We start from the raw sequence: 21,244 nt of genomic DNA on the forward strand, positions 1-21,244 counted from the left end.
TCAGGAGAACACTCTTTTTTATTTCACCTTGATCTCTGGGGAGAGTTGGTTTAGACTTAATTCAGTTACTATATACCTTGATTCTATTAACTTCATCTCTGAAGGTGTCATTACTGCTCTATGATTGTTTTAACTAATGCTAGGTCACTCCCAAAGGTTAGCTTTTGCTCCTTAGGGCAACAGTGTTGGACTTCCAGAATTCTTACTTTCTTGACTCTTTGAAACTTATAAGGATGTAGTCTCCATTTTTTTTTTTTACCTAAAATGGAAACACCAAGGCAAACTAATAAGGATATTGACTTCCATGGGGAAATAACAAAGCTTTTAGATTTATTTTGTATTATTGTTACTATTATAATATGTTATTGAAGCTATATCATTTCAAGTTTTCATGTATTAAAAAAATAATTTTGTTTCCTCTTTCCCATTGTTCATACCTCCCATTTCTTTCTCTTGTTTCATTATTACTAGCATTTCTAAACCTGTCAAATAATAGTGGAAAGATGATCCTTGCCCTACTCATGAAATTATTGTAAAAGTTTTCTCTTTTAAAAAAACTTATCTATTGCAAATGACACTGACATTTGTTCATAGGTGTTATATCTAAATAAAACTTTGCCTATATTTTCTAGTTTGTAATGTAATGTTGAATCAGAAATCCTGTATTTATTGTTAGGGTCATTGTTATGTTCATTGAATTTTTGTTTGTTTATTTCAAAGGAATCAGTAAACTACAGCCCAATTTCTATGGATTGTTTTTGTATGCCATTGGACTAAAATTGTTTTTTACCTCCTGAAATGCCTTTATTAAATACCATTATTGAAAAAATTCTTTGCTTGTGGGCTACATAAAAAGAGGCAGTGGGCCAAAGTTGACTGCAGCCAATCTCAGGTTTATGCAATTAGCTATTTACCAATATTATGCTATCCCTACAATATTGACATAAATCTAATGGTTAGAGTGAATAATTTTTGCATATATTACTATAGTCTTTTTTGCTTTAATTTTATTCAGAAATGTTGCATCAATTTTTGGTAATATTGCTCTAAAGATTTCTCTCTACTTTTTCCATTTCTGATTTAAATATTGTAATCACATTACCTTCTGTATTTATTTTTAAATTTTTGATAGCATAAATATTAATTTCTCTTTGATAAAACTTGATAGAGATTTTTTTGTAAATACATCCAGAAAAGGATGTTTCCCATTTATGTTCCTTTATGACTTCAATGTCAGTGTTCAATGTCACTTTATGAGATTAGGTTGTTTAGATATCTGTACCTTGTTTCATTATCAAAGAGCTTCATATTTTTAGTATCTTGTAAACAAAACAAGATCCAAATAATTTTAAACTTACCTCAGATATACTTATCAATAATCTTGGACTATATCTTATTAATTCATTTTAAGTTTTGGCTTTTCCAACTGAAAAGATATAGTAAGATGCTGAATTCATATCAGTATTCATATTCAGGGCCAAATCAGTTCTAGCTGATGGCTATGAAACTATTCTCTCTGAGACAAGATTTAATAGGGAATAGGTCACTCAAAATTTGATTAGTGCTGGTGGCAACTAGACTAAAACTGAAGCTCTTGACAAGTGTTTCTAGTCTTCAGTATCCCTTTTAAAATTCAGATGAGATAGATCATTGTCTAAAATGTTTAATCTTACCTTCTCAAAAATTATGGACATATGAATTTTTTTGACTTAGAAATATTGTTTTATAAATCATGGAAAACAATATCTGAGCTTGAGTCTTATCCTAGACTCCTTTTAATAGACAAAATGAAAAGAAATAGAATCATAAGAGAAAGCAGGAAAGGGGAGAAAATGATTTATTCCAAATAATTTAGGAGATATGTCATCAAGGATTTTGATCTTGAGATACAGACTAGTCTGAGACAGATGATAGATACAATTGCATGCCAAAACATGCCTTTGAAAGAAATGTCAAAATCAACATTTCTCTTCTCCATTAAATGAAAACTGATTAATTAATTGGCAACAATTACTTGATTTAACCACAACTAACAATTTTCTATGATATCTATTTGCCAAATTATTTTATTGGTAAATAAATCCATTTACATAGTCATTAAGAGTTTGGGACCTTAAATATTAAATTTAAAGCCCAACTATTATCAATTGAACCTAAAAATGTCATAGAATTATATGTGAAGTAGAAATGAATGATACTTTTGAAAGAAGCGATTTAATTGATAGTTGCATAGTTTTAGTTTGTTTTACCTTCAGACAAAGCTCTCATTAGTTGAAAATGGTATATTTCATTTTTTCTCCTCTATTGAGTATAACTTTTCTAACCCAGTCTATTTTTGTGAGTCTTTTCCTTTTAGAGAGTCATTTGGGTTTATTGGCCAGTTTGGTTAGGATAGATGTTGTTAATGGTACTTGTAATCTTGCATTATGTATTGGCTTTTTTTGGCTTCTTCATTTCTTGGCTAAACTTCTACCTAATGCAAGAAGCCTTGCATGGTTTTCCTTAATTTCAGCTACTTTTTTCTGAGATTATCTCTAATTTGTCTTGTATATATCTCATTTTTGCACAGTTGTTTGCATGTTGTCTTTCTCATCAGACTGCAAATTTATTTTGTTTTTTTCTTTTTTGGCTTCTATTTAGTGCTTAGCATGGTGTCTGACTTGACTAATCAACTTAATTTTTTTTGGTTTTGATATTTTTGTAGTTTGTTATCCATGTCCTTTTAGATTCATGGTTTTGCTACCATATAATGTAATAATAGATTTTCCTCTGGCTTTTTTGGCTCTGCTTTTATTGTAAATTTACTTTGTTCAATTGATTTTAGCAACTTGATTTGCTTTTTCTTTAATCATTTTAGATAAACATTAATAGATTTTGATGTTTTAAAAATGTCAGCTTTGATATTGATTTCTTTTAAAGGAAATTTTGATATATTTTATTTTTGTAAATCCTGTTTTCCTTTCTGTCCCTTCTCTTCTCCCAAATAGCCATCCTATGTAATAAAGAATATATTTTAAAGAAAAAAAAACAAAAGTAAAGAATATATAAAAAATGTGAAAATATTTTCAATTATATCTTTGAATATCCCATCTCAGTAATGGACTAGGGGAAGATTTTTTTTTAATATCTATATTTGGGGATAATCTTGTTCTATGTAATTTTCAAATGTTTAGTTTCAGTTGTTTTATAATGGTTCTTGGCATTGTTATAGTCATTGTGCTTATTGTTTTCTTGGCTCTTACTTCACTCTGCATCAATTCATGGAATTCTTTCCATGCTTAACTGTACTGATTAGATTTGACATTTCTTAAAAGTACATTTGTTTATTACATTTTTTAGCCATTTTCCAATGGATGGGTTTCTACTTCCCTCTCCCAATACTTTGCTATCACAAAAAAGCTTTGCTTGGTATCCTTCTGATAGGAAAATTCATGTCCATAGATTTGTGCCCATTGGATCTCTGCTCAAATACTTTATTACATAAAATGTTATATATTTTTTAAAAGTTATATTTTAAACTAAATTGGTTTCATACTTTTGAAATCTTTATCCCTGTATGCTTCTTCAGTAATCAACATACCATTTTCTCTTTCCCTTGTAGCCCCATTTTTTTCTTCCTTAAAATCAATGAGTTCTGTAGATTATTCTTTTCTCTGAAATAGACTTAGTAAGGATACTACAAGAGACAATTATAGATATTTCCCCTTTTCATTGTCTATAAATTTCTATTATCCTAAGATCTAAAAATTGAGAAGCTCATAAGAAAATTTAATGTTTTAATATTATATTATTCCTTTAAATTTATTTTTCTCTCCTTTTTCAGAAAATCAACGGGAAAAAATGAGCCTTTCTTTTTGTGGTGACAACATTTCTTCTTATGATATCAAGGAGGGTGTATTACAAAATGCTTGTTTTGTGGATGCCCTTAATCTGGTCCCTCATGTCTTCCTGTTATTTATTACTTTTCCAATATTGTTCATTGGTAAGTATTCTCATATACATATCTATTGTCCACAAATGAGTTTTGATAAAATCTTAGTATGATTCCTTAAAATAGAAAATGTAAGAACTGTTAGAAAATTTGATTAATGTTTGAATATAATTTTCTATACTTTGGGGTATATGATATAGTAAAGGTAAAATAACTTTAATGATATGTAGAATTATGATGGAGAAAGTAAGGAAATTTTTTTTTTAAAAAGTAACCAAAATGATGAGGAGAGTAGGTTCACTGATGTGTGAAAAGGTAAAGAAGTTGGGATTGTTTACCTACAAAAGGGAATGTATTACATTACATTAAGGATAATTATGACTTTAATTCAACATTCATTAAGAATCTGCCCAATATTAGATACTGTGCTAGACATTAGTGATAAACAGACAAAAATGAAACACTGTCTTCTGATCTCAATGAGCTTATGGACATGGATAGGGAAACAACAAACTTATATATCTATATATATGAAATAAATATAAAAATAACAAAACATACATGGTGCTTACATTAGTAAATGTAGAGGAAAACATCTAAGTTAATTTTAGAATATAATGCTATTGTAGTTTGTTTCCTCAGGTCTTTCATAAATTTCTTAGTTTTTTTTCCCCTTATTTCATATCTAAATTTGCCTCTTTCATAATTTTCATCCTTTGCTTTCTATTCTACTGGGCCCTTGGGACCTTGAAGAATCAAGCTAATCATTCTTTGAGTGATGGTATTAAGAAGTTTGAATATACTAGTTAGGACACCTTCCCATGTCCACTCTTCTCTGTGTTAAACTACTCTAATTTCTTAAGTCTATCTTTAATAAGACAAACTTCATCTTTACTGAATACTCTCCAGGTTAGCAATATCCTTCCCAAAATATTCCTAGAAATCATGTAGTTTGAATCAGAACTAGTTGTTGTTTGAAAAAGCTGGTATAAAGTAGGATTGCTGCCTCCTTTATTCTAGGCATTATGCTTTTTCCTAATGAATTCTAAGATTGTATTAACTATCTTGGCTGTCATAGCATACTATTGTCCCATTTGGATCTGGAAAAACCTGTATCTTTCTCTAGGCACAGATTTTTCAACTTTGTAATTGTGAAGCTGATGTTTTGTATCCAAGTCTAAGATTTTAATACCTCCAGAGTTACAATGCATCTGATAGCATCAGGCTGGGACATAGGAAAGATCTAACCAAGGGAATATATAAAGGTTCCCTCAGCTAAGAATCTCAGTGGATAGAGTGCTGGGTCTGAAGTTAGGATGACTCATTTTCCTAAATTCAAATCTGGCCTTAGACACTTACTTGCTAAGTGACCATGGGCAGGCCACTTAACTCTATTTGTCTGAGTTTCATCATATGTAAAATTAATTGAGAAGGAAATGGGAAAGTACTCTAGTACCTTTGCCAGAAAACCTCCAAATGTATCCATGAAGAGACACAGCTAAAATGACTCACTATCACCACCACCACCATCACCACCACCAGAAAAAGCCTTCCCAATTCATGGTTAAAGTTTAAGAGATCTCTATAATTAGAAGAATCTAAGAATGTTGAACTGTTTCTGTTTCAGGTGGAGAAGTGCTTTCATTTTGGAATCAAATTACTCATATTAGAAAAATTAAAACTGAAAAGAAAGTCTCAATGATATAATTAATTGAAAGCTTGAATTCTTGGTGTGCTAAAGTGCATAGTTCCATCAAGAAAAAATGAGATAATTATCTTCAGGTAGACATAGCAGCAGCATTTATTGCATGGGTAACTAAAAGTACCATTAATATTCAAATTTGGAAACTCTTAATTAAGTACATTTTTTATGCTAAATGAGAAATTTGCAGAGAAATTTAGGAGATCTTTTCTTTAGACTCAGGAATTGAAAATCTGAGGGGAAGATAAAGAATAAAAATTTTACACAGTATATTAAAATAAAAATGCTTTTGAGAAAACTAAGAAATGAAATATTTTTATAAATGTCATAATGATGCTTTGTGACTATATAGTAATTTATTTCTGAAAACAATGTCTATGGATGGATACTGAAAAATGAGTTGAAATATAGCTTATTTATACATTTACTAGCTATGTGATCTTAGTAAGACATTTTAGTTTGTTTTCACCAGTTTGTCATCTGTAATAGGGGGATAATTTTCATGAAGATCAAATGAAATTATATTGGTTAAGCATTTGACACAGTGTCTGGCATGTAGTAGGTACTATATTGAGGCCAAATAGAAGTTAAGTAACTTGCTTAGGATCATACAATTTTTAAGTGTCTGAGGCAAGATTTGAACTGATTCCTGTCCCAGTATTTTATCTGTTGTACTACCTATCTACCAAGCCCTATTTGGTCATTTGTCTGGGTCCTGATTATCTCAGATGGAATGTAAATAGCAATTATTTCTGTTTTGGCCAGAAACTTTGAGGGTCTTCTCTTCCCAGAACCATTCATTCATTTATTTCATTTATCTATTTATTTAGATAATTTTGGACTAGGTAAAAGAGGAAATTCTTTGCCTCAATTGCTATCTAGCTTTAGTTGCTGAATAGTTGCAGCCTCAATCAAACTGAGACCTGTTGAAGATCTTAGCTTTAAGAGGTCAAGATCTCCTATTTGATCCAGGGCCATCTCCAGTAGTCCTGACATATATCTGGCTACTAAACAAATGAAGACTCGGGTGGAGAAAGTGAGGCTGATGACTTTGCACAGCCCTCCCTAACTTAAATCCAATTCACTTGCATGTCATGGCACCACTTCTCTGATTTCATGGTCCTCTTTAAGAATGAAGGACAATCAACAACAGCAATAAGGTATTATATAAAAGATAACTATTATTATGATAGTTATTAGGCTGAGCTTTGTAATGAACTAATAATCATTATTTGTTGTTTCTGGAAAATGAATGCTGTATACAACTGCACCTGGAGAAACAATGTGCATATTATTCTCTGCAATTCCTCTTTCAATAAGTATATATATACCATAAATTCATGCAATTGTTATTTTAAAATTTATTATTAGAAAGCCCTCCTTATAAGATTGTATAATTTGATTCCTAAGTAAGAATATATTTTTATCTGTCATTGACAGAATATAATATTCTTAGATTTCCTTGCTAATGAGAGGTTTTTAAGATATTAATCAGAAATTGGGGATATTTTTCTTCATATACATTGAATAATTAATTATTTTATAATGGTGAAGGAAAAGTTATATATTTTATTGGGAAGATACTTTCTTGTCTTCTCAAGTAAAAGGAATTTAATAGAGATAAATATGAAATCCAAATATTCACCCAAATAAGTAGCAATTATTCTTGAGAGGTGCCAATTCATTAATTGAACAATAATGATTCAATGATAGTTTTTATATTATTAAAGAAACAATTTATAAATATTTGGCTAAATATTTTCATATTGCATTCTAACCTTATTAAAACCTTTCCTTTTTCCTCCCTTTTCAGGGTGGGGAAGTCAAAGTTCAAAAGTACAAATTCATCACAACACTTGGCTTCATTTCCCTGGACATAACCTGAGATGGATTCTTACATTTGCTCTCCTATTTGTGCATGTTTGTGAAATAGCAGAGGGCATTGTTTCGGATGCGTAAGTCAATAGTTAGCTAACAATAATTTGATTTCTGGGAGATATATAAATGTGGAATGTAGTTGAGTGCAACAAAAGGTGGGATCTTCTTGTCATAAGTCATAAGGAGGAACAGATGCAATACTAATATCCTCGTCATATCATGGCATTAAATATGTCTTTGTCCTTTTCCTGGACATGATTTGTTTAAAAATTTTGTTAGTACTTCTTTGATTTGAATATTTGCCACTTACTTTGTTCCTTTTCTCCAAACTTAGTATATAACTTTTTCTTCTTTCTAATTTTCATGTTTATATGCACACATAATGCATATAGAGATCTTTGCTACTTATATATTTATTTCTTCAGTTCTTTCCTCTGATTATCACTGCTTGCTCAAACTTTTTGATTTTTTTTCCCTTTTTATATAAATTCTATACCCCTCATACAGTGTTCTGTTTCCTCTGTCTTTAGTTCTCAAGTGAAAAAGGTGCATGTACTTTAAAGTCCAGGAGAATGATATAATTTACATATTTACACTATCCATAAAAGCTTTCTAGATTTAATTCTATACCACAAACATATTTTGTGAAATTATTTTCATCATGTATGGAGTAACTACTATTTTTATTGTCCTGAAAATAACCAAGAGTTATTTCCTTAATAAATATTATAGCAGTTAAATTCAGAGACTGTAAAAATACTAAAAATTTACCTCTTGTCTACAAAATTATGTTCATGTACTAAAACTTTTACGTATTTAGCTAATCTGAGAATAGCTTTAAAATTATTAAAAGAAAAGTGCTAAATTCACATCTTTAAAATATGTTACTACCCAGTCAACTTTATCCTTTGGTTTGTTTACTATGAAAATAAGAGAGAAAGGGGAGACTTCTAAAATTTTAGCCAAGGGATAAAGCTTAAATTTTGGCTTGAATAAAATAGAGACATAAAGACTGGTCTGTACTTGACCAACTTTGGATGTTTAGGATGGGACCATTCATACCAGTGACCAGGTAATGGGTACCTGACCCATGGACTCCACAGTACTGGCTTTCTTTTATCAGTCTATTATTCCTTTACTCATTAACCCTTAGATTGCCCATGGCTGCAATCAACATGTGTTTTTCTTCCATATTCACAAATGATCAGATGCTTCAAGTAGCAGAAGTATGCAACTTATCTTAACTGGGTCTATGTCTTCACTTTTCTTATAGATATATGTCCTTAAGACAGGACCACTATTTTTGTCTCATCAGTTATTTATTCAGAAATGACTCAACTATCTATTTGCTAATACTGATTTGTTAAATGCTTCTAGGTTGTTCACTGAGGTATCATTGTGTTGTGCATGCTCTAGGACTACTTATACTGTCAATCTGAGGCCTCAGGGTAAAAATGCTCCATCTTCCTTTAGAGTTCTAGCAGTAGCCTTGAGAGATTGGAGAGGTTTTCTGATACTATAGCTCACAAGCCCTGTGTGCTTTCCCCTACCTACCCCAATAATTAGTTAGCTAGAATTAATTAGCTTTTGAAAAGGTTATTTATAAAATTTGCATTTAGAAGAATTGTTACAAAACTTATGTGCAAAAGTCTATCATACTTTTACATAAATATATATGGAATTTTAGGGAAAGTAGGCTAAGGCTCAGAGATCATATATGATCAAGGAGTAATTCATATCTCCTTTCTCTCATTTGTGGGGTGTTTCTGAAGTCTCTTTTAAGCATACTATAGTTTCTCTGCAGTGCTCTTTCTAGAAATCCTGCTGTGACCTTTCATTATTCTATCAGCTGTTCTAGGAAGCTTCTAGGACTAAATTGCTTATGGAAACTCCAGAATTCCATGTTCCTTTGAAGTTCACAAGTTCACATTTTTTTTTGGCTGAGGGATGCCAGAAAAAAAAATCCAAGGCCAAGGCTGGAGTTTTCCTCTCCCCTGCAGACAATTCCTTCTCAGGGAGCTAGTTAAAATGGCTTGCCATTATGTAGAAAGACGATCAAATTCCAATTTCCAAACTAGTTTCCTGGTTTCATACAAATTTCCCAAGATATAACCAAGTCTCCTCAATCAATCTCAACAGAATTCCTGTTGCAGCACCTAGTTGTAATGTCTTTGATTGGTAGGGTGATCAGTTGATTGAATCAGTTGATTCTCTAAAATTAGATGATAGATTGCAAAAACACAAAGGTTTTAAGGCAGATGCAGTCCTTTGAAGTAAATAACTCAATACATTTTATTAAGCTTATACTATTTGTCCAGTACCATATAATGTATTGGGGCTAGACTTTTTAAAAAGCTAAAAGTTAAAGTAAGCTGTTATTATTATAGCACAGGTCCTTGGGATATAAATGATATGGCTATCTGAGGAGGTTAGAAAAGTAATAACTTAGTTCAAAATAGGATAACAGAAAAATTTCATAATAAGGAGCATGCTTTCCCAAGATCCTATTGCTGAGGAAATTTTTAAGTTGTGTGTATATTTATTTATTTATTTTTATTCAAAGAATTGTTAATTATCCAACTACCTACCAGGCTAGGTATAGGTATATCTTATTATATATTATACAATGATTTCCATTCAAGAAATGAAATTGAAAGAGAGACCAACATGAATACTAATAAAATGAGATGAAAAGATGAACAGTATAAGTTTGGGCACTGATATTTTACTCTCTTTTTTAGACAAATGGAATCTCGTCACCTTCATCTCTTCATGCCTGCTGTCATGGGATTTGTGGCCACTACTACATCTATAGTTTATTATCACAATATTGAAACATCAAACTTTCCTAAGTTGCTTTTAGGTAAGCGAAGTAGTTTTAAAATACAGGAAAGTAAAGTGTTTTTTTTTTTTAATTCATCTTCTCCCTCCCCCAAATGCTTTCAAATCAATAAAAAAACCCAAATTATATCTTATTTATTGAAATTAACTAAAGTAACTAAAATTATAAAGCAAGTGTTATATAGTTGTACTTATATCCAATAAGTTTTCAATAAAGTATTTAGTTTAAAAATTGCTCTCATTTATTCAACTCAATTTTCCCTTTTAAGTTTTAGAGGATTATTCCTAATAGGATGCCATCTGAGATTTTGGATGTAAGTCAAGCCTCCCATTATTCTCCTCCCACATTCTCTATTTTTGCAAAAGAATTAGTTATTTCATGGGTATACAGCAAAAAGAATACATGCGTATTAAAAAGATGAAACTCCTATTGTTCAATTTTCATTTTATACCTGCTTTATGTTTTCATGCAACTCTTGGTTCTAAGCCTCTAGTATAGTAGCAGTATATACAGATTATACCTGAAAACAGTATGACACAATAGAAAGAGCCATCTTCTTAGAGTCAGGAGAGAACTGATATATAGAAACATTGCAGAGAATAGTGAGAGCTTGAATTCAGGTCTTCTAATGATCAATCCAGTCTTCTTATGGGGGATAAAAAACAAAACTATTGGCATTATCTATGGAGACAAGTGTACTATGTTGCTTAAAATTTAAGCTATACTTTTCCCTTAATTCATGCTTTAAAAAAGCCTGAGTGTAATGTACAATAATATTTTAGTGCCACAGGTGGGGAAATGACAGAATTAACATAACATAACAGTTTTAATTGGGGGAAAATATCTCTTGAATTTATTATCTGCAACTTTAAGAAATACTTCCTTTAGCAACAAGTGATAGCACAAATATTACGAGAAGGTGGGAAGATCATACACATCCTTTTCTTCTTTAGTCTGGACCTGTGGTTTCATAGGTGTTTCATTTCTCTACCAGTGTAGCTCAGCACCTGATCTTCAACTTGTAGATTTAGAGAGTTGCCTGGCACACTGAGAGGCTAAGTGACTTGCCTATGTCCACACAGCCCAGAGTATGTAGGAGGTAAGAATTGAACTGAGGAATCACTGATTTTGAGACCAGCTTTATATCTACTAAATCCCTTTTTGCTTCTTTTTCTCTATGGAGATTTACTTTCAAAGAGATCTCATTTGATCTCATTTCTTTTGTAATTGTGATCAAATGAGATCTCATTTCCTTGGTATTTGTGTCCCCAATCCAGTTGAACACTTCAATACATTTTATAGAAAATTATTATTATCTGTTCATTTTAGCCTTAATTAAGTTAAAAATAATACTCTAACACCTTTGTTATTGCATTTTCAGCCCTTTTTCTTTATTGGGTTATGGCCTTTATCACAAAAACAATAAAATTAATTAAGTACTGTCAGCTTGGTTTGGGAGTATCTGAACTTCGCTTCTGCATCACTGGAATGATGGTCATCCTCAATGGATTATTGATGGCTGTGGAGATCAATGTCATTAGAGTAAGGGTAAGTGTTTTATTATTTTTTGTTTCATTTCATAGGTATCTTGATTCCAATCAGAACAATCTATTCTGAAATCAGGTGGGGGTGGAGGGGAGAGAGAGAAGGGGCTGAGAGAAAAGGAGAGATGGAGATACAGAGATAGAGAGATAGGGAGATAGAGATAGAGGCAGAGAGGAAGAGGAATATTCATGGGACAAAACTTCATTAGTTCATTGTACAAATTATTTTATCACCGTAAATGTCTTCAGGGACCGTGCTGTTGTACATTATATAGTTTTATACCTGATAATTTTGTTATATAGTACCTTGGACAGAGTATAAATCAGATATAGGTGTTTGATTCCAACTCCCGCTAGACTGTTTTATAGTGGGTTATGGATATGTATACTTTGAAACTGCTGAATTTCCAAAAGAGCATTTCTTTTGTAGGAAAGATATACCATGGGTAATTAAGAAAAATGGACCAAGATCAGACAGTCCAATGATTAGACCTGATTAAAGCCATGTTAAGTCTGGACAATAAATTTCTTTTTTTTTTTTTTTTTTTAATAATAAATAAGATTTCCATCATATAGGAGACAAGGCATTTCTGTGCCTGAGGAAAAAAATGAAAATACTCTTTATTTGTATTGGTATCTACTAGGAGATTTACTGTTCCACCACAACTAAACTTATTACAAAATAATTATTTACCTATTAAGAAGAGCAAAAATTTTTTGGCAATAAAATATTTATAAAAATTACTTAAAAAGAATCCCTTATTGAAACTTACTATGCTTAGGTAAATTCTCAATCTTATTTATAAGCTAACTAATGAAATCACTGACCATTGAATACTATGAAGTTTTTTACAATAACTAACTTGCAAAAATTATAGGGTTTTTTTTTTGACAATTGCACAGTTATTTTCAATGTATATAAAGCATATTCAAATCTTGAGGATTTTTGAAGTTCTAATTTTTACATTTATATATATTTATATAATTTATATTTTAATAGCCTATATTAATTAAATTAAGCCAAACAATTATTCAAGCTTCTTCATTGAATTGTGTGAAGATAGGCAGTGATGGCTGAGTAGTGACATTATTTTAGACTATCTCTGAAAGGGCAGATACATGCGGCATCACCAGGCCATTGCAAAACTGATCTATGATATATCAGGTAACATATTCCTATAGAACCTTAATAATTTTTATAGTTACAGGAGCATAAAGAGGATTATTGCCATTTATAAAAAAGCATAGCTAGGCAAAGTAAGTCGTCAAAGATAAATATCAGAGCCAAGACTTGAATCTATATGAGTGCAGGATAAATACTGTGATGTCTCTCTTGACATTCTTTTTTCGTTAATGATTTAATGATTCTTTATTGATGCTTTTGAAGTACTATAGATATTTCCTACTGTCACATTGCATAAAATATTTCTATTTATTTTTAATTTTCTTGTTTTATATGTATTTTTTTGTTTTAAAAATCACATTAAATTTTGAATATATTGAATATATTTTTCTTCCTTCTCTGCCTAGTGAACCATTCTTTATAACATTTATATATATATATACATATACATATATATATATATATATATATACGTATACATATATATATATATACGTATACATATATATATACACATATATACATATATATACATATATATATATACATATATATATATATATATATATATATATATATATATATATATATATATAACAAAGATTTAAATATTTTATAAAGAAAGGGAAAATAGTTCCCTAAAAGTAATGACTAAATTAATTATGTCCAAATATATAAACAGTGTTTTATATTAATAGTCCCTCTCCTCATCAGCAAAAGGAGGTAGATGTATTTTCTCAATTCTTCTGTGGGCCAAAATTGGTCATTACAATTACAATCACATTACATTACATTACAATTATATACAATTATATAGCAGAATCCTACTTTGTAAGACAGAATAAATAACACTGGCCATAAATGTATCCCTCATTCTACACATATCCAACTACTTTGTGAGCAACCTAAATTATTAGTCTTCAGACATTATATCTGCTCACTATGCTGATCTGAGTTCTGAAGTCTTTCAGTACTGTTTTCTTTTCCACAATTGGAGTAATTGTGTATATTTTCTCTTGATCCTGCATCAATCTCTAGAAGTCTTTCTAAGTTAATCTGAATTCTCTATACCTGTCATTATGTCATAATTATTTTGCATTACATTCCTATACTATACCTTCTTCAGCCATTACTCAGTTGGATACTTACCTCCTTTCTAGCTCTCTGTTATTCCCCAAAGTAATACATTTTAATATATCTAACTTTTTTTATGTTTGACTTCTTTGGAATCTGTCTAATGGAGGATCACTGGGTATAATATAATTCCAAATTATTTTCCAGAACGGTGGAACTGATTTATAGCCTCAGTTATAGTATTTTTGTGTGACTATTAGCATATTCTCAATCTTTTTAAAAACTAATTCCCCTTCTCAACTTCTGACAAAAGTACTATTTAGGGAGGTATTAAGATGTTTTTTTTTTTTTTTCACCAGGAAATACATAGAAATCTCTATGTATTCCTTCCCCTTTTCCCCTTATTTCTAACCAGTATTTTAAGTGTGCCCAGAAATTGAATTGGTAGAAAAAGGAAAAGGGAAGTAGCAGGAATATTTATTAAACACTATGTGCTAAGCATTGTGTTAAACTCATTAAAATATTATCTCGTTTGCTCCTCACAACAGTCTGCAAAGGGGGAGTTAAATGCCACAGTGGATGAGGACAGAAGGACCTGAGTTCAAATGCTATCTCAGATACTTAACACTTACTAGTTGTGTGACCCTGGCCAAGGCATTGAACTCCAATAGCCTTGCCAGAAATGAAGGAAGGAAGGAAGGAAGGAAGGAAGGAGGAAGGAAGGAAGGAAGGAAGGAAGGAAGGAAGGAAGGAAGGAAGGAAGGAAGGAAGGAAGGAAGGAAGGAAGGAAGGAAGGAAGGAAGGAAGGAAGGAAGGAAGGAAGGAAGGAAGGAACAATTTTGCAAGGTAGTTGGTGCTGTTATTATTTGCAAATTTGAATAAACTGATGCAAACAGAGGTTGTGATGTTCCAGGATCATACTGCTGATAAGTACCTTAGGCCAGATTTAAACTCAGGTCTTCTTGATTCCAGGTCTTGTATTCCATCCACTGTGCCATCTAGTTGCCAGAAGGATAGTAAAGAGAAATCTCTAAAATTTTGAAAATCCAAAAAAAAAATCTAAATTTTAAATCTAAAAAAGCTTAAAAATTAGTGTAGTTTTGAGCTTTAAATTGATAAAGTCAAGTTATTTAAGTTTTAAATCATTATAACTTAAAACTGTACTTAAGACTTTTGGGATCCTTTGTATAGGTGCTAAATCATTCCATAATTGTAAATATATGTATACTTTAAGAAGACTGGATCACTAAAAATCAAAATTTATTAACCTGATAATTTATGTATATACATATATGTGTTGGGTGTATATGTGTGTGCATATATGCTTATAGTATAAGGGAAAGAGTGCTGAGGTCAGAGGCAGGGGTCCAAATCTTGTTTCTTTGTATTACTGCTTATTTTATATTATTGAGTTAATTATTATCTCTCTCTATGCTTCAATTTCCTCATTTTGCAAAATGAGAATAAACTAGATGTTTACTCAAGCCTCTACCAGTTTTGAACATATGATCTTATGATTCAATTCATATGAATAAAAATAAAAATGACTTTCAATAAAAAGGTCATTTACACACATTTAAATGTTTGTTTTGTATCACCACTATAAGAAACAGAGAAACTTAGACCCGAAATGACTATAGCTGAAGGGACCAGAAGGAGGTTAATTGATTTTTATAAAATTGAGCTTAAGCAAAATTATTGTCCAACTAAATATAATATTCAGGCTAGCTCTCTGGAGCTCCTCAAGATCAGTCAGAATCAGGATCAGTCAAAGTCCTTGGTCTTTAGGAGAAGTGAAGGCTTCTTGTGGCTCATCAAAGATAAATCCTGGATTTTGGAGTCTGGAGCCTGAAGTCTTCTCTCCTGAATATGATGCCTGGGAGAGAGACTCTGACTTTCCCTCAGCCCTCCAATCATTGCCTATGATTACCTCACCACAACACATTCAGCAGGCTCCAATTGTGAGGAGAGCCATCACATCACCATATCATCTAAGTAGATGTTTATAGAATCATTATCTCACATTGAGTAGGTACTTAGCCTTAAGCACTCTGCTGTCCTTAGATTCAAGTACACCTTTTCAGAGTTCCAGCCCTCTACATTTCCTCCTTTCTTTTGTTTTAGCACACAAGTGGTCACACCCTCCCTAACTTCTCAGGGAGGTGAGAACCCCCAAAAAGAGGTGATCAAACCTCTCTGACTCTCAGAAAAGAGGTTGAAAACACCAAAATGGAGGTGATCCACACTCCGTTACTTCTCAGGAAGAGAGATGAAAAACACCAAAGGGAAGTGGGGAGTCAAACCAGATATTGTTAGTGGGTTTCTGGGCTGAAGAGTCTTACTAGAAACAAGTATACATAAAACCATCAACATGGGAGGTATTACACAAGCACATAGCTATAAAGCACAGGTTAGTAGTGATGACTCTCCCCACAGCCGGTGCAGGCTCAATGTGGTGTAACAAATATAAATTGTACATGCAAGTAGTGATATAACAAACAATATGAATCAACATGGTATTGTAAAAGATTTCCAGAAATCCTAGAAGGAGGGTATATAAATAATAATCACACATACGCTTCCTTCAGCAGCCAAGAGATAGTCTAAAACCAATCTATTGTCCATTATTTCACATGTCAGGGAATCCTATGATTCCTGCAAGTTTTTGAAGCCCTGTCTCATCATTTTCTGGGAATCCAATGATTCTTGCAAATTTTGAAGTCCTGCATCAGTCTCATTAACAATTATTGATGTCCATGAGTCAATTGCCATAACTGTCATGCTCTTTCAGTGGTGGGCACTGTCAGCAATGGAACTACCTGATGTTTCTTGGATCTTCTCCTTCATTTCAAGGGTCTTCTCTATCTCTCTCTGATGTACAAGATGAATTTGGCTCGTTGGCACCCATCTGATTCCTTCTCCATCTGTAGAGATACAAGCAAACCAGCCTAATTTCTCATTTGCAAAACTGAAATTGTTCTTTAAATGCTAGCAATTATTCTCCCCCAAGCAGTTAACCTATCTGGTCCCTTCCATTCACCACTTTCTGGATCTCTCCATATCACCTGGTGATTATCTAAATATAGTGGAGCTGCTTGCACAAGACACTGCCCTTCTGCTGAGTTATAAAACCTGTCTGCGAGAGCCAGTGCATCTTTATCAAAAATCAAGAAGTCAATTGTATAAAGAGCTAAATTTAGATGTTCTCTAGGGTTACCTGTGGCTCCTCCTTTTTTTTTTTTTTTTTGAACGAGAGTCTTGATGTCTCTGTTTCTCCTCTCTACTATTGCCTGTCCTTGAGGATTAAAGGGTATGCCAGTGGTGTGTAAAATCTTATACTGTGCACAAAAGTGTGCAAAATGTTTAGAAGAATATGCAGGTCCATTATCTGTTTTTATTGCTTGTGGCACATCTATGATTGCAAAAGCTTTTTAAGGAATTCAGTGACCATTCAGGCTGTCTCTTTTGCTGTTTGCTTTTGCAAAAGTAAATCCTGAAAAGGTATCTACTGTAACATGGATAAAAGACAGATGACCAAAAGATTTATAATGGTCACATCAATTTGCCAGATTTCAATGGGTCTCAAACCACGAGGACTCTTCCTTGGAGGGAGTGTAGGAGCATGTAAAGGAGGCAAACTATATAGCTTTTAAATATGCTCCTAGCTTCCTTTTTTGTTATCCCAAATTGTAAATGTAAAACTCAAGCAGCCTGATGATATTTAGAATGAGATTCTTGGGCTGCCTGAAATAAAAGAGTATTGGTTAACATGGTTAGAAGGCTATCTGCCTTTGAATTTCCATCAAAAATAGGACCTGGGAGTCCACTATGAGAATGGACATGCAAGGTATAAATCTTACCTGGATGCTTTCTCACTTGTTCTTGAAGTTCCTTAAAGAGCTGATATAGAAGCTACAAATTTTATTTGGGCTGTGGCAATTCTTTGTGCCACACCTACTGAATAGGCTGAATCAGATATTATAATTGCATCTCCTGGATAATAAGTAAGATCTAGAATGATTGCATATAATTCTGCTGAGTGGACTGAAGAGGAATTAAGTCATGAGAGTATACAGCACAAATGTTATGTTTGGAATCATCTGTAAAGATAGTTGGTCCTTTAAGAGGAATCTTAGAAACCTTTTCTTCAAGAATCCATTGCCAGTTATGTAATAGCTGGGCCTAGTATCTCATTTCCTGGAATCAATCTACATTCTGATGCCCAGTGGAAGCCTCTGTTGCACTTTGGACATGGGGATTTGGATCTTGTTCTCCCACCCTGTTTTCTTACTCTGTCTTTATGCTAACATTCAGCTTTCAAATGCCCTATTTTATTACATTAAAAGCATTGACGGGTCCCTCTGAAAGTCCCTTGCCAAAAGGGACCCTGCTTTTTAAAAAAAATCAATTATAGTAGGCACCACTGCCAAATGGGAATAAATTAGAAGTTAATAGAGAGAATTTGCCTGGATAAGATTAAATCATGAATAATAATAGTTAGCATTTAAAGAATAATTTCAGTTTTGCAAGTGAGAAATTAAATTAATTAATTATGGCCAAACAGCTAATAAGTATGTTTTACATACCAGATACCAGGATCTGAAGTCAGGTTTTCCTGACTTCAAATTCAGCACTCTATCCTTTAAACTGCCTAACTTCCTCAAGTCAAGGGTAAGGCATTGTCATGGTCAAAAAACAAAAAAACAAAAAATATCCATCACATTTTTTTGCCATCTATGTTTGCTGGTGGAATGTTGCCTCTTTTTTGAAGTTTCCCCCTTTTGCCTTTTTCCGTTTTGCTTGTTTATATAAATCAACTACAAACTTCCTTGTCTATGACTGTATATTCAAATCTCTTACTAGCCTGTTCCTCATGGTTCTCTGGCTGTTTTATCAGAGGAGAATCCATAAAATAGAACCTAAGTGAAATCCTATCCTACCTCTCGATATGAGAGTATACTTATCAGTAATCATTAAGATTACCTTCTATGAAAGTATCACAAAACCCATGATAGTTGGTGAAGGACAGAGATCTAATGAAGTCAATTCTAGTTTTAGCTTTTCTGGAGGACTCTTGTTGACTTGATGGGGCAGTTAGGTAGTGTAATGGATAGAACATACTAGAATCAGGAGGATATAAGTTAAAATCCGACTCAGATATTTAGTAGCTGTCTGACCCTGTTCCATTTGTAAAATTAACTGTAGAAAGAAATGGTAAACCATACCAGGATCTTTGCCAAGAAAGCCCCAAATGTGGTCACTAAGTGTCAGACGACAGAGAAATGACCAAACAACAAAATAGTAGCAAAGAGAGAAACATTTTTTTTTGAGGCTAGGGTTAAGTGACTTGCCCAGGGTCACACAGCTAGGAAGTGTTAAGTGTCTGAGACCAGATTTGAACTCGGGTCCTCCTGAATTCAGGGCTGGTGCTCTATCCACTGCACTACCTAGCTGCCCTTGAGAAACATTTATTAAGTAACTATTTTGTGTATGCCAGGCATTATACAAATATTATCTTACTGACCTTTACAACAGTCCTGGAAGGTCAATGGAATGTATTACCCTCATTTTACAATTGAGGTAATTGAGACAGCCAGAAGTTGAATGACTTACTCAGTATTAAGAAAGTATATGAAGCTGTATTTGAAATCTTGTCATCTTGACTCCAGGCCTGGTGTTCTATCTACTAGGCCATTTAATTGCCTCTAGTAGAAAGAGTGCTTGATTGAATGCAGTCAACATGGGCTTGAATTCTTATTACATTCCATATATTAGCTATGTGCAAATCAACCACCTTTCTTCATCCTTAGTTTCCTCACTGGCAGAACTGAAAGCAGTGGCTTTTCAAGATTGTAACAAAAGTGCCTTCTTAATTGTAAGGTACTAGAGGTATATGGACTGCTATTATTTGTTTTGTTTTGTTTTTAATCAATTAAAGTGTCCAAAGTGGTTGAGAGGACAAGTCTAGTAGACAGACAGTTTTTCTTGGTGTAAGGCAGATGGAGGTTCAAATACTGCCTTTGGCACACACTAGCCTGGTGAGCATGGGCAAATAATTTAACCTCTTAGTGCCAAAGATATATTTCTTAAAGTCCAAGTTATAGATTTGTTTCTTATCTTCATGACATTTACTTTCCAGGATTTCTTCACCCAGTCCCCAAAATAACATTATTACAACAACCCAGAAGCAAAATTCAAACCCAAAAATGTTTTTTCAAAAATGTAGCAAGTATAAAAATATATTTGGTCTAAGTTATACATGGATAAAGCATTTGGATCATTTTATTCTGTGGTAATTTTTTTTTCTTTTTTACAGAGATATGTATTTTTTATGAAGCCTCAAAAAGTAAAGCCTCCTGAAGACCTTCAAGATCTAGGTGTGAGATTTCTTCAACCATTTGTGAATTTGCTTTCAAAGGCTACATACTGGTGGATGAACACACTTATTATATCAGCTCACAAAAAGCCTATTGATTTGAAAGCAATTGGAAAACTACCTATAGCAATGAGGGCAATGACAAATTATGTTTGCCTGAAGGATGCATATGAAGAGCAAAAGGTAAAGAATGATGTCTTATTCTATGTGTGTGTGTGTGTGTGTGTGTGTGTGTGTGTGTGTGTGTGTGTGTGTGTGTGTGAATTCAATGAGTTATCGGATAAATCTTCCACATATATATATATATATATATATATATATATATATATATATATATTTAGTGGGGATATATAGATTACCTTGCTCTTCTTTTCTCAGTGGGTTAAGTCCCACCATACACATTAGATTCATGGCACATTGTACTTTATGCTAAGCAGAGCAGCACATAACAAGGAAATGAGTACTCTAGTCAATGAAAGTCTTCAAGTAGAAAATATTGGAGATGTTGAAGAGAAGAAGGATGGAACACTTAGTGAACTGTGCTTGAGCCAAATTAAAAATTGATAAGGGGATATTTAAAACAAAGCAAATACAAACATAATAAAAAAAGATAACCACATTTTAAAACTAAGTCAATGTGCAGCTCGCAGCGATACCTTAGAGATCCTTGTTTCTATTTGAATTTAATGTCACTACTGTAGAAGACATCAAAACTTCAGGCATTATAGAATGGCCATATAATCTCTAATATTTCTCTTGAATCAAAGATTCTAT

At 32.5% G+C, this 21,244-nt stretch overlaps 1 protein-coding gene across 2 annotated transcripts in view; it reads left to right on the forward strand.

The window, feature by feature from the left end:
- ABCC9 (ATP binding cassette subfamily C member 9) overlaps positions 1-21,244 on the forward strand; it is a 190,340-nt gene that overhangs the window by 11,500 nt on the left and 157,596 nt on the right. For both annotated transcript variants that reach the window (XM_074268855.1, XM_074268856.1), the window contains exons 2-6: positions 3,824-3,982; positions 7,447-7,588; positions 10,253-10,374; positions 11,735-11,901; positions 20,411-20,653. In XM_074268855.1, the coding sequence (XP_074124956.1) occupies positions 3,841-3,982; positions 7,447-7,588; positions 10,253-10,374; positions 11,735-11,901; positions 20,411-20,653 (816 nt within the window). In that variant the 5' untranslated portion in view covers positions 3,824-3,840. The remainder of the gene's footprint in view (positions 1-3,823; positions 3,983-7,446; positions 7,589-10,252; positions 10,375-11,734; positions 11,902-20,410; positions 20,654-21,244) is intronic.

Source organism: Sminthopsis crassicaudata, chromosome 5 (genome assembly GCF_048593235.1).
Source record: "Sminthopsis crassicaudata isolate SCR6 chromosome 5, ASM4859323v1, whole genome shotgun sequence".
NCBI lineage: Eukaryota > Metazoa > Chordata > Mammalia > Dasyuromorphia > Dasyuridae > Sminthopsis > Sminthopsis crassicaudata.